The 27772-nt window shown below is 56.3% G+C and overlaps 3 protein-coding genes across 6 annotated transcripts; 2 read left to right on the top strand and 1 right to left on the bottom strand.

The window, feature by feature from the left end:
- Positions 1-174: 174 nt before the first annotated feature.
- Positions 175-15220, top strand: P4HTM (prolyl 4-hydroxylase, transmembrane). The gene is made up of 9 exons (XM_082639248.1): positions 175-889; positions 1106-1187; positions 9690-9880; positions 10713-10809; positions 12203-12365; positions 12901-13086; positions 13828-13918; positions 14124-14247; positions 14777-15220. Exons 1-9 carry the CDS (start codon positions 524-526, stop codon positions 14995-14997), a joined length of 1521 nt encoding a protein of 506 aa, XP_082495374.1. The 5' UTR covers positions 175-523; the 3' UTR covers positions 14998-15220.
- A 157-nt stretch (positions 15221-15377) lies between these two features.
- WDR6 (WD repeat domain 6) lies at positions 15378-24777 on the top strand. Its single transcript, XM_082638819.1, has 7 exons — positions 15378-15601; positions 20721-23202; positions 23311-23394; positions 23487-23603; positions 23702-23820; positions 23917-24513; positions 24645-24777. Exons 1-6 carry the CDS (start codon positions 15502-15504, stop codon positions 24375-24377), a joined length of 3363 nt encoding a protein of 1120 aa, XP_082494945.1. The 5' UTR covers positions 15378-15501; the 3' UTR covers positions 24378-24513; positions 24645-24777.
- On the bottom strand, positions 24576-27567 carry DALRD3 (DALR anticodon binding domain containing 3). 4 transcript variants are annotated; one of them, XM_082638822.1, is made up of 12 exons: positions 27381-27567; positions 27004-27299; positions 26623-26879; positions 26459-26538; positions 26248-26376; positions 25867-25937; positions 25730-25773; positions 25519-25601; positions 25245-25427; positions 25055-25186; positions 24892-24960; positions 24576-24809 (listed from the first exon to the last, which is right to left on the bottom strand). In XM_082638822.1, the coding sequence occupies exons 1-12, from the start codon at positions 27534-27536 to the stop codon at positions 24690-24692; spliced, it is 1620 nt and encodes a 539-aa protein (XP_082494948.1). In that variant the 5' UTR covers positions 27537-27567; the 3' UTR covers positions 24576-24689. The 4 variants fall into 4 exon arrangements, with proteins under 4 accessions (XP_082494948.1, XP_082494947.1, XP_082494946.1 ...); XM_082638821.1 differs by having other exon boundaries at positions 25055-25168; positions 25712-25773; positions 27381-27566; XM_082638820.1 differs by having other exon boundaries at positions 25712-25773; positions 26459-26879.
- Positions 27568-27772: the final 205 nt, after the last annotated feature.

Raw genomic sequence — 27772 nt, 5'->3', positions numbered from 1 at the left:
GGCTGCCTACACTGGCGAGTGTCAGTGCCGAATGCCTTGGGTCCGATGCCACCACAATGTGCGCAGTCATCGGATTCCGCGGCGCCCCAACCCGCCGCAGTATTGAATCATCTTTTGGCACTGCCTCCTCCTTGTTGCCATCCCACTCCTGGGAGCGAGAAAATGCAGACCATACAGTTCCGGGAAGAGGGAAGTGCGTCTCAACCGGGGAACGGAGGAAATACCATTGGGGTTTCCTGTAACTGTGCTGCTCTTGTCTGCATCTACATTTGGGGGGCGGCTTCTGCCCTGGGGAGTGTGTATCTCCTCCTAACGATAACCCAGCTCGGGAAGAGAAACTTCAGTGTGGGCCGGGGTTCAAGGCGCGGAGATCTAGAGTGCAGCGCGGGCGCGGGATCCCCAGGAACCCCCTGCTGGTGACCACCGCGCGCGCTGGCTCGGCGGCGGTGGTTCTGGCTACGGCGCGGCGCGGCGCTGGCAACCCCGCGGCCCCTCCCCTGGGTGCGCGCGCAACCTGGGCTCCATGGCGGCGGCTGCGGCTGCGGCGGCAGCGGCTGCGGCGGTGGCGGCGGCAGGCCGGCGGCCTGAGGCTGTGAGTCCGCAGTGGGCGCCGCCCCAGCACGACCCGGCCGGGGCAGCGGCGGGGCTGGGTGACTGTGAGGACACACCGGTCCGGCCGCTGTGCAAACCTCGCGGCATCTGCTCGCGCGCTTACTTCCTGGTGCTGATGGTGTTCGTGCACCTGTACCTGGGCAACGTGCTGGCGCTGCTGCTCTTCGTACACTACAGCAACGGCGACGACAGCAGCGACCCCGGGCCCCAGCGCCGGGCCCAGGACCCCGGGCCCGCGCCAACCTTGGCTCCCCTCGCGCGGCTAGAGGGCATCAAGGTGAGGCCCCCGCCGCGGCGCGCTCCAGGCCCTGCACCGCCGAGCCCGGGACGGCCGGTAGTCAGCCCGGGGCTCCACGCTGCTCCCTGCGCCGTCCCGGCCTGCCGCGCGCACCCCCTCACTCGCCCGCCGCCGCCCACCGGGCCGGGGCGTCTTTTCCTTTCTCGCACGTAGGGGCCTGGCGCCCGAGCTGCCCGCTGTGCCGCTTTCCCTTAGGTGGGGTATGAGCGCAAGGTCCAGCTGGTCGCCGACAGGGATCACTTCATCCGAACCCTCAGCCTCAAGCCGCTGCTCTTCGGTAAGTTCGCTGGGCACCCCCAGGAAGGGTCAGGGGCTACGATTTGGTGGCTGCCTTGAGGCTCATTTGACCACGTGACTTCTGTTTTGAAAATGGCTGCTTCAAAGTAGCCCTTTCTTTTCCACCCAGAGGTTGCCCCAAGTGAGGTACCCGCCCCATCTCCAATATAGGGTGACAGGCTGACCTTTCCACACTCCCCTCTGTGACCCCTACTCTCTGCAGCTGATCCTTCCATCACGGGGCTGGGCAATGTGATCTAGAAGCTAGTGTCTAAACATTTCATTGAAACTGTCTTTGGAGGCTCCCTGCCATGGTTAATTCTGTCACATTCTAGAATGGGGGGAGGGTCGGACAGACTGATAACCAGGTCCTAGCTGATTTCAGGGCCTGTGAGGGGAAATTCCACTCCCAAAGTGGGTCTGATAAGCAGGCTGTCCAAATGTGGGTAAGCTGGTGCCCCCAAACCTGCCCCACAAGGGCACCAGCCTTTGCTACCAGCACTCTGGGATTCTTCTTAGGATGGAGTTTTGTGTTCAGCCATTACAGTAGGCAGAGCCTTCCAGGGTGACCTCATTTGGAACCAGCATCATAGCTCACATTTTCTGAGCTCTTGTTATGTGCTAGACTTCTGTGATCGTTCCATTTAATTCTCACAACCCCTCTATGAGGTGGGTGTAGATCCCGCTGTCAGGCTAGTGGGTGAGAAAGTGAGGCACAGAGAGCCCCCATTCCTTGGCCAGGCTCACACAGCTAGTTCAGGGTGAAGCTAGGATTAGAACAAGGCAGCCTTTCTCTACGGCCTGCACTCTAAAGCCAACATGCTAGTTGTGAAGACCCTGAAGTCCTTCAAAGACTACCAGTACCAACAAGATGGGGGTCCCCAGACCCATGACCTTGCCCAGGATAGGTTTTCCCACCCCAGTCCTGGGTACCCAGCCTCAGTGACACACTTACCTGCAGACCTGAGGTGTTCCTGGCTGCTGGGGGATGGAAGGGGTAAGGGGCTTTCAGGAGGGGACTGGGAACCAAAGCAGAGCATCTGAGCGCATGCTGTTAACCCTAGGGCGGAGGGCCCTGGTTGGGGATTATGCCTAGACCTGTGAGAATGATTTCACATAGGTTAGGATGTCAGTCCTGTTGTGGGAAGGCACTAAAAGATTATTATTATTATTGCCTAATGTTGAAGTCTGAGCAAAGCACTAGTTCAGGTGCTGGGAATACAGAATTGGACAAAATAGGAAAACAAAAAACACCTGAAGCTGACAGTCGAATGAGGTTACAGACAAATAAACACACATCATGTGTCAGATGGTGATAAGTGATCACAGACAAGTAAGGCAGAATTTCAACTGGGGTTGAAACTGAGTAAGGTGGTCAGGGTGGGCCTCCCTGAGAAGGATATTTGAGCAAAGACCCGCAGGAGCTGTGGGATGAAGCCAGGTGGCTGTCAAGGAACAGGTGACCCAGGCAAGGGGACAACTCTCCCCATTACTACTCCACTGTTGTGAGACAGACACATTGATGTGGGTGTACTTTCTCTCATCAGCCTTTTTGGACCCGTATATACTTAATTCAGACATATGTTAAGTTAAGTGAGCCATGAGGCATAACCCCTAACCCTAACCCCCTAACATGCAGCTTGTTGCGTCAAAGTCCTACAAAGCAGAGAATGAGAAACCCAGACCCGAAGTCACCAAGAGTACATTACGGGAAGCAGAAGAGATTTGACAAAAGGTAAACTGATTCCAGTTAAGCCATCAGATGGGTTTCTGTTTGTGCAGATAAATTACAAAGGGCATGATTAGGAGAACTGGGCAGTTGCAGCAAGACCTTCCTAATTGTTGTTCTCATTTCCTCCAAAACTCTTACACTACCTTTGAGTCTGTTGGTGAAGGATGTCCCAGGTTTTACTCAGAAAGTCCTGGGGCTTGCTGCTTGGTGAAATGATGTGAGACAAATGAGGAGGAGGTCAGTGATTATAAGAAGTCCAGTTGTGAGACAGGCTAACCACAGGGGAGAGGGTGTCCAAGGAGGGGCAGTTCCTGAATGTGGTGTTGGATGAATCCAAAGAAGGAAGCCTCACCCCAATAAGGAGCAGTGTCTCTGTTTTCTGTGCCGGCCTGTCCATCCACCTACTGTCGCCCTAAAGAGGCAGGCAGGGCCCAAGGAGAATGGGCCCGCTATGGGCTCTGCCACCTTGCCCTACTGTGACCCACCATCAGGGACCCAAGATGCCAGGGCTCAAGGGGTAGGTGTTCAGGGTGTCAGCTGGGGCAAGGGGACTGTGTTTTACCCTAGGGTGCCTCCATCTCTGTGGAAGGGAGCCCCACCACTTCACAGGGAAATCCGCACGTAACCTTCAGCCTCTCCCTTTGGGGGAAATTTCCTGTTTCCCACCTTTGTTCCTAGAGACATTTGGTAAGTGGGACCTGGGCCACAAAAGGGCCCCCCTGAGTTCCTGGCAGATACCTGCTTGACTGTGGTAGGCATTTCCCAAGGATTTGGACCGTTGTCCTGTTAAGTTCAGAAGGGAGGTGTTCCAGTTCTGACTCACTGTCGCCTCTCTAGGGACATTGCTTTCTCTCATGTGGCTCACTTCTCCCTCCACCTCACACTCATTCTGTATTTAAACAGCAAATCAGATCTCATCACTCCCTTCCTTAAAAGCCTCCATGATTTCCCATTCCGCTTCTACGTCTCATTTGGTGCCCCAAGACCCTCTCATCTCTCAGACCTCATCTCCCACCACCCTTCCCTCACTCACCCCCTGTTGATTCTCAGACACCAAGCTCATTGCTGCCTTGGCGCCTTTTTTTTTTTAATTAATTAATTTATTTTTGGCTGTGTTGGGTCTTCGTTGCTGCGTGTGGGCTTTCTCTAGTTGCGGTGAGCAGGGGCTACCCCTCGGGGTGCACGGGCTTCTCATTGCAGTGGCCTCTCGCTGTGGAGCACGGGCTCTAGACGCGCGGGCTTCAGTAGTTGCAGCACGTGGGCTCAGTCATTGTAGCTTGCAGGCTCTAGAGCTCAGGCTCAGTAGTTGTGGCACACGGGCCCAGTTGCTCCGCGGCATGTGGAGTCCTCCCAGACCAGGGTTCGAACCCGTGTCCCCTGCATGGGGACAGGCGGGCTCTTAACCATTGTGCCACCAGGGAAGTCCTGCCTTGGCGCCTTTGTATGCACAGTTCCCTCCACCAAAAGGCTCAGACTTGGCTCTCACCGAGGGTGCCTTCCCCCGCATCAGGGCTCTGCTCAAATCTCCCCTCCTCAGAGACCTCTCTCCACCTCAGACTGGTCTCAAGAGGTTTCCAGGCTCTCTGTTGTGTCTCTGCTTGGTTTTCTTTTCAGCGTTTAGCATCATTGGAAACTATCTTCTGTATTTATTTGGCAATTGTGTCTTTGCCCCTAAAGGTTAGCTGCATGTGTGGGAGGCCTGATTTGATATGGCTGTGTGTCCAGCGGCCAGAGTCTACTGCTGACAATTATTGGCCAGCTGGAGGGGTTTACTAGATACTCTCAGCCAGTCCAGCACCTGTCTTTGTGTGCAGGGTGGCCTCCACCATCACCCTGGGCAGGTGCCTCCTGATTTGGCACCCTCTTCAAGAGCAGCAGGGGACACTTCCAGTGGGCCAGCAAGAGTTTTAGTCCACTTTCTTAACTATTTAAGGTAAATGAGTAATTGATACCAGTACACAAAACAATGTATATTAAAACCATAACTGCTTTATTATAGGATTTCCAGACCTATTCTTTTTCAGCTTAAAAAAAACAATAAAGCAGTTACATAAGACCACTGTGCTCTCTTGACAAACACTGGAAGCGCAGAAGTAGGGAAAGAATTGTAGTATGCATATTAGTTCAGGTTTGTAAGCAGCTTAATGCAGTTTTCTGTATGAACCCCCCTGCTGTTCCACAGGCCCGCTGCTTGGCAGAATTATGGACTCAGTAAAGGTCAGGAAGATATAATTGAGTCTGTCTGGGGCTTGACAAGCAGCATAGTGCCTGCGTGAGCATAGCCTGAGGCTGTGTGCCTGCCCTGAGGCTCAGCTTGGGATGCTGGGGCTTGTGGGCAGGAGCAGGGCATCAGCCAGGCTGGCATCCCAGGTCTGGGAAGTTCAGAAAGGTAGTCTTGCCTGCCCAGCACACAAGGCTAGCTGCCTTTTTCCAGGAGAAAGGACCACAGAAGTGGACTTCTGCCCGGCTTGTGCTGGTCCTAGGGGAGCCTTGGAGTTACTCTGGACTCTGGTCTGCAAATATCCATGGAGGGCAGCAGAAAGAGGGTTTTATGTGTGTCCAGGGGAGCACATGGTCTGCGTGGCCAGTGCAGAGGCTGTGGCTATAAAGTCCCAGGCTCTCCCCACCTGGATTGACTCTATTCTGGGCACTGGTGACGATGCCACCTGCGCATGGCCAGCTGCACATTTCGGTGGCCCTGGCTCCAACCGTAGGCCGTGGTTACCAGCAGACGGTGACCCTGCACCTCCCCACTCAGCATGTAGGTCCCAGCATACCTTCCACGCAGGAGCTTGTATCCAGCTGCAGCCAGCGTCACAGAGTAGGTGCCAGCTCCCCAGGGGGCAGTGGGCCCGCCTTCAGCACCTCTAGCTGTTAGTCCCGGTCTCAGTCTGAGGGTCCGGAGGATGACCCATTGCGCCAGGAGAGCCTAAGCTTCACTGCTGAATGGGATCAGAGGGCCGAGATGATGAGCCTGGCCCCTCTGAGTATCCCCATCCTCCCCTCCATCTGGTAAACCAAACCCTCTTGTCTGATGTTCTGCTCTTGGAATCAGGGTCCTAGAGAAGGCCTGTCCTCCTGGGATGTTGTTTTTATTAGCAATTATTAAAGGAACTTATTTTTTAGTTCTGTTCAGGCATAATGTTTGGGTATCCCCTCTTTCTTTTGTCTTAGCACCAAGCCAGGAGTTGTAATGAACCCACTTGTAAGGGGGTGTAAGGGGTGCTGGGCACCAGGGGCTGACCAAAATCGCCAGCGCAGAGCGTGTCCAGGACCTCCTTGGACGAGCTGGTGTCCTGCAACTCACAGTCCCTGCAGCTGGCACGGGGCACTGGTGGGAGGAGCTGAGTGAGGCTTCCCCTGGGCCCCGGGTGGAGGAGGGGAGCCATCAGCAGGGGTTTCTCCCACTTTTCCCTTGTTCTTTACCCTTTTTGAGATGGATGGCTGCTGTGGGTTGTTCCTCTTCTTTCCCGCCAGAGAGACCCAGTTACCTGATCCCCAAGAGTTGTGATTTGAAAGGGTGGGGTGCAGCCTGTGGGGCTGAGAAAGGGTTAGACCAGCCTAGAAGCTGTGCAGAGACTCACGTGGGCGGCTCGGGCGGGAGCCGTTGGAGATGGCAGCCACGCAGAGGCCGTGGCTGGCGGGGAAGCATCCGCAGTGCAGGATGGCTGGCCAGGGGTAGCCGTAGCAGGCCATGTGGGGGCGCAGCTGGCCTGCACGGCCTCGCACAGGCTGCGGCACGGGTAGATGACCCTGCAGGGCAGGGAAAGTGTCAGGGGCAGCGGGTGCTCAGGACCAGGGTTCCTGGATTTCAGCCTGGGGCCTCTGGGTGCTTCTAGCGCGAGGCCTGGCCAGAAACTCCACGGTTGCTGGGCAATGACACCCTGGTCACCTAGCAACAGCCCTGCAGCTGGGCTTCTTGCTCCTTTGCTTGCTGAAATCTTAGCCCTCAGCCCTGGGTCTCCCAGCCCTTCTGTCTTGTATCCCCAGCCCCACCCCTGCTGTGGCCCAGGCTGCTTTCCACCTTTGCAGTGCACCTCCCCCTACAGCTCCGGTGGATGCCTAGTGCCTGGGAGAGGGCTGTGGGAGGGGCCCTGCACTCTGGGCCTTCACTCCCCATCTTGGAGGGAGAAAACAGGGCCCTCCCTCTTGTCCTGAAAGCCCTGCAGGACACTGCAGTTTCTAGCCAGGACTGGGGTTGGCCAAGAGCAAAGGGGCCCGATCCTCAGTTTCTGAAAGAGCCCATTCTTGCTGCTACAGGCATGGTCACCCTGAGGCTCTAGGAAGGGCCCTGGCTCTGCAAAGAAGAAACTGAGGGAGCTGTTGTTCACGGGGTAGGTTAGGCTGGGGAAGAGGAATCAGCCTTGCAATCTCTGGGCTCTGAGAGAAAAAGCCACCAGATGAGCCGTGGCTCCATCTCTGGCCAGGATCCTTTGGGCAGACAGAATTGCCACACCTCACTGGAGAGGGGTTCTCAGCCCCTAGCCTAGAGCAGGCTGCTCACTTGCCCTACCTTGACATTTAAGAGCCCTTGTTGATTTGTGGATCCAGACCAAGGGTGTGCACCATTGATAGTCCCCTGCCTATGTCTCCTGTGTCCCATGGGCATCTGCGCTCTCTGCCAGCAATACCCTGACAAAACAATCCTTCATCCTCCGGTCACTGATAGGTACACAGCAATGATTAGTGAAGAGCTTCCAGAGCAGGCCCCTGGCTGAGGAGAGGCCCCCACCCTTACCTGGGAGCCCCTGCCCTACCTGTCGAGGCACACCGGGGCAAAGAGGGAGCAGAGGAAGAGGCGCGCATCAGGGTGGCACTCCCTGGCCAGCAGGGGCAACCAGCCGACTGACTGCTGAATGGCCTGGGCTGTTGTGTCATGGTCCAGCAAGTTGGGTAGCCGCATCTCTGTGTAGCCAATGTCGTGGCACAGCGCCATGGCTTGCGGAATGGGCATGCACCGCGTGGGGCCCCAGCGAGCCCCTGCCCCGCCGTCACCCGACAGCGCCACCAGTGCCGCCAGCAGCCACAGCCCTTGACCCATCGCCTGCTTTCTCCGCCCTGGTCTCAGTGGACTGAGGTTGGGCGCTTTATAGGGCTATACCCACACCCCAGGAGCCAATGATTGCCCAGCTCCCGTGTGCTCAGACCCACCTGGTTAGGCCCCAGAGTGCTGGCCTGGGCTGTTTGCATTTGATTAGCACATGGCAGGGGGCTGTAGAGAGGGTGGCATCTCCTTTGGGCCTGTGAATGACTGGCACCTAATAAACTGAAGAAACCTGGGCCTGTGTTTTCTTTTTCTGGTTTACTTTTCTTGTTTGTTTATCTTTTTAAATGATCAGGAGGTGACTGGTGATTAGCAATTTGGTCTAACCCATTGTCCAGCAGCGCTGCCTCCCCAGTGGATGGCTCACACCCTTTCTGGGTTTGACAGGTTGAGGGGATCAGGCAGGCTGGAGGTGGGGGTGGGATGGGGTGGCTTTTGTCCTGTCCTCAGTGTCGTCACATCTGGGTCACCTACCTGTGGAAGCTGAATCTGGCTGTGAGCCTGGGTTCTGGAGTACAACAGCCTGTGTGACCCTGGCCAAGTTGCTGATGTCTCTGTGCTTGGGGGCTCCTCAGGGAGAGGAAGGGTGAATTAATGGGGCCTGGTTTTCTAGGATGAGTATACGGATTATGGAGTTGATGATATGCTTAGGACAGGACACAGAGTCTGTGCTCCCTAAGCGCGATCTGCTGTGATTACTATTAAAAACTGCTCCAATCCTGGCTCCGAGTGGCCATTTTCCTTCCTCTTAGCAATGACTGGAACTTCATGCTGAGAGAATAACCCAGAAAAGTGGCAGACCACTCTGCAGGAGTTCTGAGGGGTCACAGTGGCGGCATGGCCCTTCCTCCGGTCAGTTCCTGTGTGGGCCTCTTGTGCGCCGTCAAAGGAAGTCCTCTCTCCCAGGAACAAGAGAATGAAGCAAGGCCCAGGCTCCAGCCCTGGAAGTGCCTGGAGTCACTGGGATGTGGGGCTCGCCAGGTGTGAGCTTCGCGTTCCAGCTCCACTGAGCTGCTTATGGAGCTGGTGTGGGGTCATCCAGCCACTGGAGCTAAGCCCCAGGCCTGACTGGCTTTTACTTGGGCTTAGAGGCAATGGAGTAGGCGTTCAGTGTACATTTGTTCCCAAAGCAAAGGACACTGGGTCATCTTCTCAGAGCATCTGCTAAAAACCTGAGTGACCCCCACTGATCTCCCAGTGCTGGGCAACTCAGTAGTGGACGGATGACCAGCACCCACTTGTGCAGGGGAATGGAGGGCAAGGCCTAGAATGCTGGATGCATTCACTTTGTTTTTATTTGAACAATGCTGAAAAGCAATAATGAAAGCAAAAACCTGCCAACATCCCCCCGCCCTTTTAAAATATATACCCAGTAAGGAGTGGAGGTCAACCCTCCACTCCTCAGGTCCACCCCCTGGCCTTTGGTCCCACTCCAAGGTGGGTTAGCCCATCCCCAGCTTTGCTCTGGCTCACCTCCCAGGACTCCCCTGGAAATTGTGTGCTCTCAGCGTCAAAAAGAGAGGCCCCATGTTCCAAACGCTGGCTAACCTTTGCAGGACAATTTGACCTCGGGGTCACAGTCTAGAGCAGATGTGAAGTCCTCCTGACTTGGTGACCAGCAGGGTACAGGGACTACCCCAAGAACCCTGCAGAGAGGAAGGTATTTATTTGGTGCATCAGCGTCCTGGTCCGGTCCTTGGCCTTACCCCCCGTCCCTCTTCTGGCAGAAATCCCTGGCTTCTTGAGTGATGAGGAGTGTCGGCTCATCATCCACCTGGCACAGATGAAGGGGTTACAACGCAGCCAGATCCTGCCCACCGAAGAGTATGAGGAAGCAATGGGCACAATGCAAATCAGCCAGCTGGACCTCTTCCAGCTGCTGGACCAAAACCATGATGGTCGCCTGCAGCTCCATGAGGTTGGGATCCTGGGGCCTGGAGTAGGCACCAGGGTGGGAATGCCCAAAATTGTTTCTGGTGTCCAGGTCACTTGTACTGCTCAGCCCTGGCCCCAAGAGTCAGATGCCACCTCAGATCAACTTGGGCATGCCCAGGGTAGAGAGCCCCTTGCTGCCCTGGGAACCCCAGAGGATGGCAGGAGAATCTACCTGGAGGTGATGGCATTTATTGCCACAGTTCCCAGGTGGTGTGCTGTCTGTGGTCTGGATTCCTTGCTGCCGTTGCTGGGAGCCCCACAGAATTCATGGTGGATGGAGTGGCAGCTCAGAGGAAGCCAGGAGTCTGCATCTCTCTGCATGCCCCTCACACCCAGGCTTCTGAGACAGGTCTTGGTGGGGTGCAGGGTCCCTTGCCTATATAGAGTGCCTCACTGAGCCCGACCTTCCTAAGGGGCCTGGTGGTCATTCACTGGCCAGGCCTCCCCGTGGTGCCTCTTCCCTTTCGCGCCCGGGCCCTGGCCTCCTGGGGTGTCTGGGTGGGACACAGGCCTGTCCTCTGCTCTGCCTCCAACAGGCTGACAGTGCTCCCCGTGGAAGCCACAGTCCCACCAGGGCTGAGAATGGTCATGGCCCACAGGTCTTCTGACTATCTTTCTGGCCTCCTCCCCAGATGCCTCTAGACCTCCCTGCCTAGCCTCACTTCAGCTCAGGGAGCTTGGGCTCTGTCCTTTGTCCTCATCCATGCCCTATCACCTGAACCCTCAGCCCTACAGAAGGAACTAGGCAGCTGTCTGTGCTCTGGTGACTCTCCATCACTGGGGCCACCCCACTGAGGCACCATCTTGTGCTTTAGGTCCTGGCCCAGACTCGCCTGGGAAATGGACGGTGGATGACTCCAGAGAACATTCAGGAGATGTACTCTGCGATCAAGGCTGACCCTGATGGTGATGGTGAGCTCATACCTTGCCACAGTTCTGTCGCTGTGAGCCTCCTGCCCCCCAAGCCAGGCAGCCTCTATGCCCAGCTTCTAGAGTAGCCAGAGATGAGGAGGTGAGGATCCAGCCTTGCCCTTACCCCTGGGAAGTAGGCAGGAGCTAGACTCTCCCATTCCCTTTGGTGACAGTCTAGAGGGCAGTTCTTGGAGGTTCTTTTGACCTCACCAGGCAGAATCTGGGGTACAGGAGGTATGGTTGCTGGCTGGCAGAGGGCAGAGTGGTACAGCGGGAGCAAAGGAGCAGTGAGGTCAGCTTCACATCTGCCTCTCTCCAGCCAGGCACACGGTCTTGCCCCAGCAGTCGGCCTCTCTGGTCTAACCAAGGTCCCCCTTGCCTTCCTCTTGTCCATGTGGAGTCATACTAACTGCTTGGGGTCATGTGGGCAGGAGTGCTGTCCTGTAAGCACCCTCGCCTTTGGTAATAACCCCCAGGAAGTTTCTGAGGTGTAGTCATTACCCTCATGCCCAAGTTCTGGACCAGTTGAGGAAATAGGATTTGGAAGAATGGCTTTGTGGCTGGTGAGCCCACAGTGAAGAATCTGACTGGGACCTGTGGCTGGAGGGGCATCATGCTGCTACTGCCCCTATGTGCAGAGCTCGTGACAGACTCACAGCCCTCGAGTGCCCCCACCCTCAGAGAAATCTGGGCCAAAGCATGGAAGTGTGTCAGTTGGGTCAGCCAGGATAACATGTAGCAAAGACACCAGCTGTTCTTCCAGAACCCTAAGAGGATACAGCCCAGCTTTGTGGGTTGAGCAGGAACAGGGGAGAGTGTTCTCATTTGGGAGAGTGGCCTGGCTTTCTCTGCTGAGGTAGACTGGTTTACCCAGTGGACAGGACTGGCCAGGTGTATTCCACTCAGGATGAGACCCGAGGTCACAAGGGAACTCCTGGGGACTGATCCCAGCTTACACCCTACAGTGTGGAAGGCCCTGGACAAAACCCAACACTGAATGCTCTCTTTCTTCGCCCTCTACAGGACCAGAGGGTGGCCATCATGCTCTACAGAGCCAGGCTGGAGGGCCAAGGGCAGTCCTTGGCCTAGGGTCCTGGCCATATGGCTTAAGCTTACTTTGGAGACCCTGCTCTCTGGCCAGTCTAATAGGGGTTGGGCTTCATCCTTTTGGGGGCCAAATCAGGGCTTAAACTGAGGAAATGAGCTTCTCTGGGTCTTCCCGTAGGGCCTAATGTGACAGAAGCCAATTTCATCTGACCCGAGTCCAGGTTGAGGGACAGGTGCACATGGCCCCCCAGTGCCTGAGGCCAGGGGTAGGTAGGAAGGTGCAGCCTCCCCACTATGCCCTCCCCACATGGGCTTGGTGGGCATTAATGGTGGGTGCCCTGTGCAGGAGTGCTGAGCCGGCAGGAGTTCTCCAACATGGACCTTCGCGACTTTCACAAGTATATGAGAAGCCACAAGGCAGAGTCCAGCCAGCTGGTGCGGAACAGCCACCACACGTGGCTCTACCAGGGCGAAGGTGCCCACCACGTTATGCGCGCCATCCGCCAGAGGTGAGCACCTGAGGCTGTCCTCCCTGGTGCAGGGCCCCCATAGAAGTCCTTGGCTGAGACTGAGAAAACGGAATTGATTAGCCAATTCAGGATTAAGTTCCAGTTGTTAGACCAGGATTGGGACTCATTAGGAGACAGACAATTAACAAAAGCAAATTAGCCCTGATTGTGGGAAACAGTAGACATTTGGGATTAGAAACAGAGTGAATGTTTGTTTTCTGCTAATTAGAGAAGTGATCTCTTATCTCTGTCCACAGGACCCCCTGCCCCTGAGCAGCCAGGGGTTTTAGATAAACAGCCTCCTTCCTGGACGGAGTGTCTCCCCGTCCCCCAACTTAATGTCTCTGGCATCCAGGGAGAAGGGCTCATCATGAGTAACCCCTTCCTGCTCTTACAGGGCCAGTCTGGGGTGGCTTAAGGGGCTTCCAGGGGAAATAGGGGCAGAGCTTGTGGCAGGCCCAGGGTCCACCTTGCCAGCTCCCTCAGGGTGCCACCTGGCATTGGGCTGCCCAGCTGAATGCCTGCTGCCCACCAGGGTACTGCGCCTCACCCGCCTGTCACCTGAGATCGTGGAGCTCAGCGAGCCACTGCAGGTCGTGCGATATGGCGAGGGAGGCCACTACCATGCCCACGTGGACAGCGGGCCTGTGTACCCAGAGACCATCTGCTCCCATACCAAGCTGGTAGCCAATGAGTCTGTACCCTTCGAGACATCCTGCCGGCAAGTACCTCCCACCTGAGGGCTGCCTTCAACTCCCAGACCAGGCACCCCGATGACACAAGCACAGCCCTGCCCTGTGGGCTTGCCCCTTGGTATGCGGCCAGGAGAGTGCTGGGCCATCCTGGTCGAGGATACCCCCATCTCTCCCCTCAGGTTGTTTACAAAGTGGCCCAAAAGGGGTGGTCATCTTGTCTCAGTGGCCAGACTGAGGTACCCACAGACACTGAAACCCGCCCCCAGAGTTCTCAGGCAAGGGGCAAGTTTGGACCCCTGATTCTTTCCACTCCCTCCCTGGTTGTTGATCCTGCTGGCACTGCTGGGGACCTCAGCTTCTCCCTTTGAAGCTATGCTCCCCTCCCCTGCCAAGGCATGGTGGCAGGTCTCTCCTCTTCATGTGGCTGCTCTGGCTCAGCCCCTTCTAGTCACAACCAGCCCTCTGCATGATCTTGCTGCTTCTGCTAGCCTACCTTTCCCAGCTGGCCCTTGCTCAGGGCCATGTAATTTAGCTAAGTGCACCTGTGATCTTGGCCATAAAAAAAACATTGTGACTGACAGAAAGAGACTGGGTTTGTGGGAAGAAGAATGGGCTAGGGACATCTTGGTACTGACCTGCCCTGTTGTCACTGATCCCAGCCTGCCCCTCTGGCCCTTGGGGGCCTGGGCAGCTTATCCTGCCCACAGGTAAGCCCCTGGGAAGCATCCACAGCTGGGAACCTGCTCAACAGCCCCCCTGCCTTACAGCTACATGACAGTGCTGTTTTATTTGAACAACGTCACCGGTGGGGGCGAGACTGTCTTTCCTGTAGCAGACAACAGAACCTATGACGAAATGGTAAGGGCCAACCGGGCTGTTACTCTGGTGGGATGGCAGGGCCTTGGGCAAACAGTACATACCCCTCCAGACCTGGGATGAGGCTTAAACAGTCCCCTGGGGACATCTGACTGGTTTCCCTCTGGCCACCTTTGACTGCCTGTCCTTAGGCTCCTGGCCATATAGTCAGGGCAGCTTGAAAACCCCACCACTCTGCTGCCCACAGAGTCTGATTCAGGATGATGTTGACCTCCGTGACACTCGGAGGCACTGTGACAAGGGGAACCTGCGTGTCAAGCCCCGCCAGGGCACAGCAGTCTTCTGGTACAACTACCTGCCTGATGGGCAAGGTGAGGACCTGTGGCCAGGCCAGGGCTGCCTTGAAGGACGCTTCCCTTTACCCAGCCCTGATTGCCATCCTGGTGAGCTGTTTCTGGCTGCCCTTCAAATGGTTTTTTTTGCCCCTAGTGCCTCCCAAAGACCATCCTCAGTGACTTCAGCAGCCTGTACCTGTGCAGCCTCCTGGGCTCTCTGGAACCCTGTCATTCCTTGATGCCCCAGCCTTCCAGCTGACTGGGGCGGGGGACACGTGCACCTTAGTAGCCCAGACTGGGAAGGGCTGTGGACAGGCCTAGCAGCAAGAAAGCTGATTTCGCAGAGCCAGTGGTGTTGATAAGGCATTCGCTGAAGAAAGATGCTGAGCCCCCAAGGAGGCCTTGTGGCCAGATGTTTGCCACGGAAGGCGTGCACAGCTGGGCCTACCCTTGCCATGCACTTGGGCAATATGAGGCCAAGCTCAGGTCAGCCCACAAGCTCAGCTCAGTCCTGCCTAGATTCCCTCTGGTTCCCTCCCTTGCTCACACCATCCTCCTCTCCTAGGTTGGGTGGGCGACGTGGACGACTACTCGCTGCACGGGGGCTGCCTGGTCACGCGCGGCACTAAGTGGATCGCCAACAACTGGATCAACGTGGACCCCAGCCGGGCGCGGCAGGCGCTGTTCCAGCAGGAGATGGCGCGCCTGGCCCGCGAAGGTGGCGCCGACTCGCAGCCGGAGTGGGCCCTGGACCGGGCCTACCGCGACACTCGCGTGGAACTCTGAGGGGAGTGTCCGTCGCGGTCCCCAGCCGCAGGTCGCCTGCTGCCCGAGGTTGGGGGCCCTACCCTTGTCCAGCTGCAGGCCAAAGGCCTGGCCGGTGTCTTGCCCCATCCCCACCTCCAGCCGCGATTAGGGCACAGTTCCTATATCCATGTTATTTATTGTGTACAGCCCCGTGCTTCCCCAACAAATAAAACTACGCGGCTTGGAGCTGCAAGGCCGAGAACCTCGGAATAGGCTGTAGGCATAATGGGCGGGGCGGGGCGCCGCGGCCGGGGGCATGCTGCGACGTCACGTGAGGGGGAGGGCGATTCGGCTCCGCCAATCCCAGCCGGACGGCGTGGGGCGGAGGGCGGTAGTCATTGGGCCTCGGCGGCAGGCGCCCTTGCCTCTGCTACCTGTTGCTACGGGCGCTGTAGCGCTGCAGCGAGGCGCGCGGGAAGGCTCGTCTCGCGAGAGCTCGGCTCCCTTCTTGACCGCGGCAGCTGCAGCGGTTCTGGGACTGACATGGACGCTCACGAGGACTACGTTTGGCCGAGGGCAACCTCGGAGCTCATTCTCCTCCCGGTCACGGGTCTGGAGTGCGTGGGGGAGCGGCTTTTGGCGGGTGAGTTTTGGTTTGAGGCGCGCGCTAGCGGAGAAGAAACTGAACGCTCGCCTGGGGAGCGGCCTTAAGAACAAAGGGATGCCCCGAGGAGGAGGACGGGCGGCGGGCGGGAGCCCGGAGATGGCGGGGCTGAAGCGCGGCCCGAGGAGCCCAGGAAACAAAGAACTGAGGTGGCTCCCGAGGCCTTTCATAAACTGCAGGTGACGCGGAGAGGGCGGGTGGGACGGCAAAAAGGAGCGGGGAAACTCGGTCGGCAGGGGCAGGGGAAGGGAATGAGAGACGCCTGTGACCGCCTCGATGGGTTGGGCGGGGCCTTGGCCTCTCCCGAGGGGGCTCGGCGAATAGGTCAGCGATGAGGACCCCCCCGTGGGCGGGTCCAGAGCCCGGGGCGTGGCCTTTCGGGGATGGGCAAGGCCCAGAAGGGGGTGTGGCCTCTCCGGTGTGAGGGTGCTGCGGGTGAGGCTCTTACCTAGAAGGTGGGGATGAAGAGCCTCTGACCAGGATGGGGTCGCGGGAAGCCGAGGACGAGACCTTTCTGAGTAGGCCAGTGCGGAGGCTGAGGTCTCTCCCGAGATGGTTGGGTTCCAGGAAGTCCGATGTCGATGCCCCTCCGAGGAAGGTCGGCTCCGGTAGCAGAGGCCAGGGATCTGAGGCGGCAGAGACCTGGGGAGCGGTGAGGCTCGACTGGAAGCCACTAGTGACCGATGATGGTGCTGCTGAGTTTGATAAGGGTCCCAAGGCAGAGCGCTGGCTGTCAAGCCTTGAGTGAGCTGCTACCAATCCTAACGGGAATGGATGTATGGGGGTGGGGGATGGGGCGAGGGATGGCCCAATTTTGATGTCGTGTGGGGGCTCTGGGAGCCCAAGGTTCCTACACTGAGCTAAACTCCTAAGGCTCCTGGAGGAGAGGATAGCTAAGCAGAAAGCTGAAGAACCGCAAAAGTAAACTAGAAGAGAAGGTTCCTGGCAGAGGGTGAGCAAGCCAAAGGCCTTAAGACTGAGTTTGTCACTTTGTGTGAAAGAGGGAATTCTTATGAGGCTTCAGTAGGAGGGGAGGGTGGTCTAGGAGAAGACGCTGGAGAAATGAACAGAGGCCAGACCATTTTAGGCCTAGATTTGACTTTATCCCTAAGGGCATAAGGTCCCAGTGGTGAAGCCCCATTGTAAGGTATTAAGCGTGGGAATGGCTTGGGAAGTTCAGATCAGAAAGCTTTTAAAGTGAATTCACCTATTCCTGTGACTTCCAAAGTGACTTTTATGTTGACAGTTCTCAAATCCCACCCATGTGTACTAATAATCTAAATGTGTGTCTACAATCTGAATTCCCAGCCCTTGTTGTCAAGTGTACAGGTGCCTACAAATTGAAATACTGCTCAGCAGAGGGAACACCAGCCACTCAGGTGCCCAAGCCCAAGAATCTACCTTGTTCCCTAGGCCAGTCTGGTTGATTTGCACTTCATACATGTGGCATCTGTCTATTTTTTCTACCTTTATTGCCATCAAATTTGAGGCCATGCACCTATGCCTCCCTGACCCCCTCAGTAGTGTTCTGTCTAGCCCATCCTTGAGCCCTTTGTTTCCTGTTCTAGCCACACTACCCAAAGCTCTTGCTCACCTCAGGGCCATCAGAATTGCTGTTTCCTCTGCTAGGAAAGGTTCACCCCCTCTCACTCCTGCCTGCTCTTCCTTTGGTTAACTGCTGCTGATCCCTGATTCCTCAGCCTAAATGTTTTGTCCTCCAGTTGGCCTCCCCAGACACTCACCCAGTCTGGTTAGATCAGACCAGGGTTTCTTAGTCTCAGCACTATTGATATATTGGAACAGATCATTCTTTGTGTGAGGGGCTGTCTAAATTGTAGGATGTATAGCACCATCATTTAGCCTCCACTCCTAGATGCAAGTAGCACACACAACTCCCAGTTGTAACAACCAAAAATGTCTTCAGACATTACCAAATGTCTTCTGGGGTGGGGGTGGGGAATTGCCCCTCTGTTGAGAACCACTGGAGTAGACTTTCCCATTTTATATCCTTTTTTTTCCCCCCTCATTTTATATTTTTAAAGCAACCTATATAGTTCTTTCTTGGAACTTACCAAAATTATAACTATGTAGTTTACTTGTGTGATATTGTTTGTTTGTTTTTAATATTTATTTATTTGGCTGTTTCGGGTCTTCGTTGCTGCATGTGGTATCTTCAGTTGCGGCATGCAGGATCTTTTAGTTGCAGCATGAGAACTCTTAGTTGCTGCATGTGGGATCTAGTTCCCTGACCAGGGATGGAACCTGGGACCCCGGATTGAGAGCGTGGAGTCTTAGCCACTGGACCACCAGGGAAGTCCCTATTTATTTTTTAATTTTTATTTTATATTGGAGTATAGTTGATTAACAATGTTGTGTTAGTTTCAGGTGTACAGCAGAGTGATTCAGTTATACATATACATGTATGTATTCTTTTTCAAATTCTTTTCCCATTTAGGTTATTACAGAGTACTGAGCAGAGTTCCCTGTGCTATACAGTAGGTCCTTGTTGGTTATTTTATTACTTTTTAGAATATTTATTTATATATTTTTTTGTTATCTGTTTTTATTTGTTTGGTTTTTAAAAAATATTTATTTATTTGGTTGCGTTGGGTCTTAGTTGCAGCTCCAGGGCCCCTTAGTTGTGGCTTGCCAGCTCCTTAGTTCTGGCATGTGAACTCTTAGCAGCGGCATGCATGTGGGATCCAGTTCCCCGACCAGGGATCAAACCCGGGTCCCCTGCATTGGGAGTGTGCAACCTTATCCATAGTGCCACCTGGGAAGTCCCCTAGTTATCTATTTTATTTATTTATTTATTGGCTGTGTTGGGTCTTTGTTGCTGTGCATGGGCTTTCTCTAGTTGCGGTGAGTGGGGGCTACTCTTTGTTGCGGTGCGAGGGCTTCTCATTGCGGTTTCTCGTTGCGGAGCACGGGCTCTAGGTGTGCGGGCTTCAGTAGTTGTAGCACATGGGCTCAGTAATTGTGGCTCGTGGGCTCTAGAGCACAGGCTCAGTAGTTGTGGTGCACAGGCTTAGTTGCTCCGTGGCATGTGGGATCTTCCTGGACCAGGGCTCAAACCCGTGTCCCCTGCATTGGCAGGCAGACTCTTAACCACTGCGCCACCAGGGAAGCCCCTGGTTATCTATTTTAAATATGTGTGTGTACATGTCAATCCCAGATTCCCAATCTATCCCTCCCCCCACTCTTTCCCCAACCCTGTAACCATAGTTTTATTTTTAATTTTATTGGAGTATAGTTGATTTACAATATTGTGTTAGTTTCAGGTGTACAGCAAAGTGATTAGGTTATACGTATACATATATTCATTCTTTCTCAGATTCTTTACCGATATAGGTGATCACAGAATACTGAGTAGAGTTCCCCGTGCTATACAGTAGGTCCTTGTTGGTTATCTGTTTTTTAGATAGTAATGTGTGTATGTTAATCCCAAACTCCTAATTTATCCCTCCCTGCCACGTTTCCCCTTTGGTAACCATAAGTTGTTTTTTTTGTTGTTGTTGTTGTTTTTGCGGTACACGGGGCTCTCACTGTTGTGGCGTCTCCCGTTGCGGAGCACAGGCTCTGGACACGCAGGCTCAGCGGCCATGGCTCACAGGCCCAGCCGCTCCACGGCATGTGGGATCTTCCCGGACCGGGGCACGAACCCGTGTCCCCTGCATCAGCAGGCGGACTCTCAACCACTGCGCCACCAGGGAAGCCCCATAAGTTTGTTTTTGAAATCTGTGAGTCTGTTTCTGTTTTGTAAATACGTTCATTTGTATCTTTTTTTTTTTTCTGGCCGTGCCTCGCAGCTTGTGGGACCTTAGTTCCCCCACCAGGGATCAAACCCGGGCCCTCAGCAGTGAGAGCGTGGAGTCATAACCACGACCGACAGGGAATTCCCTGTTTGTAGACTTTTTGATGATGGCCATTCTGACCGGTGTGAGGTGATACCTCATTGTACTTTTGATTTGCATTTCTCTGATAATTAGTGATGTTGAGCATCTTTTCATGTATTTTTTGGCCATCTGTTGTGTGATATTGTTTAATGTCTTCCTAATCCACAGGAGCAGGGTCTTTATTCATTACTCCAGCATATAGTTCATTGTCTGGTTTATAATCGATGTTCTGCAATTTTTTTTTTTTTTTTTACCGCACTACAGGGCTTTCGGCATCTTAGTTCCCCAACCAGGGATCGAACCCGAGCCCCAGCAGTGAAAGCCAAGTCCTAACCACTGGACCGCCAGGGAATTCCCAAATAAATGTTTATTGAATGTCAAAAGATTGAGATCACAGGCTGGGAATAGCATGAGGGATTGCTGTTGTCATCTCAGGTTAAGAGGTGATGTCCTGGATCAAAGTCACTGCGGGGGATTGGATTTACAAATTCTTTAGAAAATGAAATCTGCAGAACTTGGAGACAAGATGTGGGAAGTTAAAAGGAATGGGCTTCACAGTTTGGGGCTGGGGTTGGGCAAAAGACGGTAATGGTCATTGGGGTGGGGAGCATGGAGCGAACTTGAGGATGAGCTAGTAGAGTAGGACATGCCTGCAGGTCAGCCAGGGGGCAGCTGAGGGTCACAGCAGCATCTGCTGCCAAAGTGTGGGCTGCCTTTCCCCATTGATATTGAACATACTCATATCTTCTGAGATACAGAGAAGAAGCTCCTGGAAATCAGGAGGGGTTTCTGCTGTGGACCCAAGGTGGAAAGATTGACTTACTGGGTCTGCCTCTCCCCTGGGGGAGGTGGGAGTGGGAAGAATGCATGTAGAGGTAAATGAGGCCAAGGATTTGGGGACTAAAGCTGAGAGTGTTCCTGTCGGAAGCATGAGAAGTTAGGTGGGGTGAGGAGGAGACTGAGTTTGAGGAATTCATGGTTGAATTGAATGTGATGGGTGACTGATGAGCAGATCAGAAAGTCAGCACTGAAGGTACAGCAGAAGGTGAGACCAAGGATTTTCCAAGGTTTAAGCCTGCAGGACTGAGTGACCTAATATATTCATAAGCTACATACTGAGAATTTCCCTGCTCCCTGTCTCTTCTTCATGGCTCATCAGAGTTAGGTGAGGGGTTCTGATGCAGCTCTTTGCCTCTGTCCAGGTGAGGGGCCAGATGTCCTGGTGTACACCTTGGATTTTGGTGGACATCTGCGGATGATGAAACGAGTGCAGAACCTGCTTGGCCACTATCTTATCCATGGGTTCCGAGTGCGACCAGAGCCCAATGGAGACCTTGACTCGGAGGCCATGGTGGCGGTGTTTGGGAGCAAGGGACTCCGAATTGTGAAAATTGGCTGGGGACAGGGCCGCTTCCGGGAGCTCTGGCGTTCTGGCCTGTGGAACATGTCTGACTGGATCTGGGATGCCCGTTGGCTTGAGGGGAACATGGCCTTGGCCCTGGGCCACAACTCAGTGGTGCTGTATGACCCTGTGGTAGGGTGCATGCTGCAGGATGTGCCCTGCACGGACAGGTGCACCCTCTCCTCAGCCTGTCTGATTGGAGATACCTGGAAGGAGCTGACCATAGTGGCGGGTGCCGTTTCCAACCAGCTCCTGGTCTGGTACCCAGCAGCTGCTTTAATAGACAATAAGCCAGTAGCCCCCGACCGACGGGTTAGTGGGCACGTGGGTGTCATCTTCAGCATGTCGTACCTGGAAAGCAAGGGCTTGTTGGCCACAGCTTCAGAAGACCGAAGTGTTCGCATCTGGAAGGTGGGTGACCTGCGGGTGCCTGGGGGTCGGGTGCAGAATATTGGGCACTGCTTCGGGCACAGTGCCCGTGTATGGCAGGTCAAGCTCCTAGAAAATTACCTTATCAGTGCAGGAGAAGACTGCGTCTGCTTGGTATGGAGCCATGAAGGCGAAATCCTCCAGGCCTTTCGGGGCCACCAGGGCCGTGGGATCCGGGCCATAGCTGCTCATGAGAGACAGGCCTGGGTGATCACTGGGGGTGATGACTCAGGCATCCGGCTATGGCACCTGGTGGGGCGTGGGCACCCGGGTTCGGGGGTCTCCGCCCTCTGCTTCAAGTCCCGTAGCAGGCCAGGTGCCCTCAAGGCTGTGACGCTGGCTGGCTCATGGCGAGTACTGGCAGTGACTGATACAGGGGCCCTGTACCTTTATGACCTCGAGGTCAAGTGCTGGGAGCAGCTGCTGGAGGACAAGTGCTTCCAGTCCTACTGCCTCCTGGAGGCAGCCCCTGGTCCTGAGGGCTTCGGACTGTGTGCCATGGCCAATGGGGAAGGTCATGTCAAGGTTGTCCCCATCAACACTCCAACTGCAGCTGTGGACCTGACCCTGTTCCATGGGAAGGTGCACAGCCTGAGCTGGGCCTTGCGTGGCTACGAGGAGCTTCTGTTGCTAGCATCGGGCCCTGGTGGTGTGGTGGCTTGCCTAGAGATCTCTGCTGCGCCCTCTGGCAAGGCCATCTTCGTCAAGGAACGTTGCCGGTACCTCCTACCTCCAAGCAAGCAGAGATGGCACACATGCAGTGCCTTCCTACCCCCGGGCGACTTCCTGGTGTGCGGGGACCGCCGGGGCTCCGTGTTGCTGTTCCCTTCCCGACCAGATTTGCTCAAGGATCTTGGGGTCGGAGGCAAAGTTGGGGCTGGTACTGGAGCACTTGGAACGGGTAGTGGCAGTGGTGGGAGTGAGAACGCCTTGGCTGAGTGGGGCCCTGTGTCCACCCTCCCTTCTCTGCATGGGAAACAGGGTGTGACCTCGGTCACCTGCCATGGTGGCTATGTGTACACTACAGGGCGTGATGGTGCCTACTACCAGCTCTTGGTGCGAGGTGGCCAACTCCAGCCAGTCCTAAGGCAAAAATCCTGTCGTGGTATGAACTGGGTGGCTGGGCTCCGAATGGTGGCTGATGGGAGCATGGTCATCCTGGGTTTCCACGCCAACGAGTTTGTGGTGTGGAGCCCCCGGTCGCATGAGAAGCTGCACATTATCAACTGTGGTGGAGGGCATCGCTCCTGGGCCTTCTCTGATACCGAGGCAGCTATGGCTTTTGCCTACCTCAAGGATGGGGATGTCATGCTGTACCGAGCTCTTGGTGGCTGCACGCGGCCACATGTGATTCTCCGGGAGAGCCTGCATGGCCGTGAGATCACTTGTGTAAAGCGTGTGGGCACCATCACCCTGGGGCCTGAATTTGGGGTGCCCAGCTTCATGCAGCCTGACCACCTGGAGCCCGGTAGTGAGGGCCCTGGCCTGATCGACATTGTGATAACGTGCAGCGAGGACACCACCGTCTGTATCCTGGCACTCCCCACAGCCACAGGTTCAGCCCATGCGCTTACAGCTGTCTGTAACCACATCTCCTCGGTGCGTGCAGTGGCTGTGTGGGGCACTGGCACCCCAGGTGGCCCTCAGGATCCTCGGCCGGGCCTGACTGCCCATGTGGTATCTGCGGGGGGCAGGGCTGAGATGCACTGCTTCACAATCATGGTCAGCCCAGACCCCAGCACCCCAAGCCGCCTTGCCTGCCACGTCATGCACCTTTCATCTCACCGGCTGGATGAGTACTGGGACCGGCAGCGCAATCGGCACCGGATGATCAAGGTGGACCCAGAGACCAGGTGAGGTGCACTGTCAGACAGGAGCAGCATGGGGTGGGGGGGCATGCAGGGCAAGCCCTGTGCCGCTGCTCCCAGGCTCTGCCTGATGGCTGTGTACTGTCCTTGCAGGTACATGTCCCTAGCTGTGTGTGAGCTCGACCGGCCTGGCCTTGGGCCCCTTGTGGCTGCAGCCTGTAGCGATGGAGCAGTGAGGTGAGCATATAGGACCCAGGGGGCCTGGAGACAAAAGGATGTAAGGATGTTTAGAATGGGTTCTGAGCTGGGCCATCCTCTGCACCCCCCAGGCTCTTTCTCTTGCAGGACTCTGGGCAGCGGCTACAGCTCCTGGCTGAAACCTTCCACCACAAGCGCTGTGTACTCAAGGTCCACTCCTTCACACATGAGGCAACCAATCAGCGGCGGTGAGAGGGGCTGCATGGTGGTCCTGCATGGGCTTGGTGGGGGCTCCTATTGCTTTCCATCCCCCTCATTGATCCAGCTGCCTTTTCCTGGCTACCAGGAGACTGTTCCTGTGCAGTGCAGCCACGGATGGCAGCCTGGCCTTCTGGGATCTCACCACTGTGCTGGACCATGGCTCTCCTGCCCTGGAGCCTCCAGCGGACCCTGGGCTTCCCTACCGTGAGTAGCTAGAGTGCCACTGTGGCTGTCCCCCCACCTCCCAGTGCACTCAGCCAAGTGTTGAGCTGGGTAGTGACAACCATCTTCTTCCTCCAGGGCTGGGCAGCCCCTGCCTGACCCTCCAGGCTCACAGCTGTGGTGTCAACAGCCTGCACACCTTGCCCACACATGAGGGCCATCTTGTGGCCAGTGGCAGTGAGGATGGCTCCCTCCATGTCTTTGTGCTTACTGTCGAGGTGCCAGAGCTGGAAGAGGCTGTGGGGGGCGCTGAGCTGGTGCCCCAGCTGCAAGTGCTGGAAGAATACTCTCTCCCGTGTGCACATGCTGCCCATGTGACAGGCCTCAAGATCTTAAGCCCAAGCCTCATGGTCTCAGCCTCCATCGACCAACGGCTTACCTTCTGGCGTCTGGGGCATGGTGAGCCCACCTTTATGAACAGTACAGTGTACCATGTAGCAGATGTGGCCGACATGGACTGCTGGCCCGTGAGTCCTGAGTTTGGCCACCGCTGTGCTCTTGGGGGCCAGGGCCTTGAGGTTTACAACTGGTATGACTGAGATGTCCCGCGGTGGCCGGCATGCTGGGCATGGGGCCTGCTCACAGACAAGAGTGACTGTCTGTGCCCATGCCCAGTGTGCTTTGAGGGGAGGAAGAGGCAGCCGCGGGTTCCTGACTCAAGAGCAGGAGCTGGAGGTGAGTTGAAAGCCACTTGGGCAGACCAAGAATATGCCCCACTCCCCACAATGGGACAAAACTTTGTCACAGAAGCAATTTATTTTGGCTCCGGGTCTCTTAACAAAATCTGTGGGTTTTTTCCCTTTCAGTTGGTGACTTTGTGGACATTCCCAGATATTGGGGCCTCTGTGGCCTTAGATGTGACTCAGTGGAGGGAGACCCAGCATGGCCAGCCCGGTGTGGAGCACTTCACGCACAGCCCGCAGAAGCTGCAGACGGGCAAACATTTGACCAAACAAGTGTGGTCGAGGCTCCTGGAGGAGAGAAAGGGGCCTGCTGGTCTCATCCTTTGCTTCCCCTGTACCCCCCACATATGCCCTTTTGCTGTGCACTTACCCCTAGGATGTGTACCCGGTTATAGTATGAGCTGAAATCCATGCTGAGTTGTACCAGGAACTTGCACACCTAGAGACAGAGATTGAGTCACTGGCCTGTCTCTCTTTGTGCCCCAGAATAAAGAATAGTGTGCGCAGCCCATCCCAGTCTCCTCTGCCTTTACCATCTCTGTGCGTGCAGTGATGTGGAGCCCTGGGGCTGTGCAGGGCAGGGCTGCTGTCTGGCTCAGCAGGTCTGGGAAGGGGAGGACGCTGTTGAAGAGCAGCAACCACTCACCCTGTGGGGGAGAAGGGTGCTGGGAGGGAAAGGCCTGAACTTCCCACACATGACAGCTACCCAAGAGGAGCACTCACCTCATCACGTAGCAGGGAGAAATCCAGAGTGCTCACAGGTGGGAAAGTGGGGTACAGACCTTGTTCCATGCTGCACTTGTAACTCTCAAAGAGTGTGGCAAGACGTGCACAATTATACATGACAAAGGTGCCACTTTTGGTGCCCTTTGTGGAAATGCTGCTGTCGGCCAGGGCCAAGAGAAGCTGAGGAATGAGGGCACAGCTGCAGAGGGAGGACAGCCACTGCACACCCTGTCCCCCCCCAGCCCTGGCCCAGCAAGGCGCCCAGGCTCACCTGACTTTGTGGGGCTGTGCTGAGCATCTCAAACTTAATGGTTGCCACAGAGAGAACCCTGAAGATTTCCATCCAGGCTGAGTCTGAAGGAGTACAGATCAGTTAATCAGTCTCTACAGGCAGGGAACAAGGGGGGCAGGGGTGCAAATGACCTTCCCCTACCCAAAGCACAGCCAGAGTCTCCCAGGCGCACCTTGTGCCAGGTCCCTACCGTGCTTCAGTGCTGAGGCCTTGCAAACCTGGGCATGCCGGAGCCTGCATTTTGAAAAGAGTGAGAGGAGGACCAGTGGGCAGAGTCCCCCACCGCAACTACCCTGGCTTGGTGGCCTTCCTTCCAGCCTCACTCACTCGTAGTACTCGGGGGCAGTCAGGGTGCCAGGTGCACCAGCTACTTTCACTGGGCCACAGACCAGGTGCTTCTGTCAGGAAGATAGCAGGGGCTCAGCCAGCTGGCGATACCCTCCAGGAACCTAAATTTGGTTCCTGGACTCTCCCAGCTTTTTACCTTAAGATCTCCATCCCCTCAGGGTAGCCTCCTCAACCTATTCTTCAATATTCTCTGGGCTATGATGCCTCCAGAGACCCCTCTCCCAGCACCTGCTGCATGTGCCCATTTACCAAGCCTAACATCTCCCCAAGGTCAAGTATCACCTTCTGGACCCATCAACTAACAAGCGGGTTTCAAGGGCCCTCTGAGGTTGGTGTGGGGAGCCACCATCACTAACCTACCTGTCTGAGAGGAGCCTGGTCATCCAACTTCCACCAAAGCAGGTCCAGCTTCTGTTGCTGGAACTCCTCCTCACAGCTCACCACGTGTACAACCATGCAGCTATCTGCACCAGCATCTGGGGCCGCAGCCTATAGGGTAGGACAGTCACTGCCGGGGATACAAGACACCTGGTTTGCCAGAGGCCTGCAGGGTGGGGTGTCAGTCACTAACCAGGCCTAGGGAGCTGTCCTCAGCCCAATCCTGCACAGCCTGCTGTAGCTCCGCCAGCACAGCGAGCAGATCCTCCGTCACTGCGAAGAGAACACACAGGGCTGAGGCAGGCGGGGAGTGCGGGGCCCGACTACTTTCTGGCCCTGTTAGGCTCCGGGTCCTACCCAGACAGCTGTCCAGGCTGGGGTCATAGCCAGTTGTGCGTCCCCGTTCGTCCACCAGCTCCTTCAGGCACACTCGGCCCAGGGCACCAGGGGGCAGGGCTTCCGCGTTACGGGCAGGGGTGAGCTCTGCAAGCGCGTGGCTCCTCAGGGCTTCGGTCGCGGCTCTCTCTGAGGCCGCGGGCCAGTCCACCCGCAGCTGCTGCAGAAAGGTCGCCATGTGCGGGTCCCGCACGGCGGGCACTAGGCGCACACTCACCCTGCGAAGCGAGGCGGCCGCCTCAGCTCGAGCACCGGGCTCAGCTATGCCCCCCTTTCCACCCGCAGCGGCTCTCGGGCCCCCATCACGCGCTTTCTCCTTTGTGGGCCCGCGCCCCAGCTCACCTGTGAGCGTGCAAAGCTCGCGCCAGGTGGTCGGCCATGAGCACGGCACGCAGCTGGCTCAGGCGGAGGTCGCAGGGGCTGCCGCGCAGCGCCGGGCAGTGCAGGACGACGCGCGGGCCCGGGGCGGCGGGGACGGTGGGCGCGGCATAGGCGGCCACGGCGCCGAGGACGCGCTCGAAGACGGCGGACCGCCGCAGCTGGAGCGCCAGCCCCGCGGGGGTTGGCGCGCAGCTCAGTACCGGGGCCACGCCAGGACCCTGCAGGCCGACAATGGCATGAACCACGCGCTCGGGCACCTGCGGGAAGACAAGCTGGTGAGCGGGTCGCCGCGCTCCCAGCTACCTCGGGCCGCACGTCCCCGCCCTGCTCGCGCCCACCTGGTCATCCCCGAAGCGCGCTTGCAGCGCGCGCCGCGGTGCCAAGAAGTCTCGGACACGCAGGTGGCGGGCGCGTGTCTCCTTGAACCATACTGGGCCGCCCGGCCCCAGGGCCGCGTTCAGGGCTCCCAGCGTCTCCTCTACCCCAAGGCGCATGGCGACCGGAAGGAGTAGGCAGAACCGGAAGCAAGGAACCGGAAGCAAATTTTCGAGGTCGAACTTCCAGGAGAGCCAATTGGTTGGGGCGGGGATCTGGCTGCGGCCCGTGAGTGGACAGGTGCGCTCGACCTACGACTCCAGTGCTACCTCCGCGTGGCCCACCAGCCTTGCTCGGCTCCGGGTCCGAAATCTCTGGGTACGCTACGGGCCTAGGATTCTCTCGCCGTCGCCCG

This window comes from Mesoplodon mirus, assembly GCF_964341445.2.
Source record: "Mesoplodon mirus genome assembly, chromosome: 12".
In the NCBI taxonomy this organism is placed as follows: domain Eukaryota; kingdom Metazoa; phylum Chordata; class Mammalia; order Artiodactyla; family Ziphiidae; genus Mesoplodon; species Mesoplodon mirus.
Note: the sequence above shows the minus strand (reverse complement) of the source record. Positions and strands in the feature narration are given on the sequence as shown.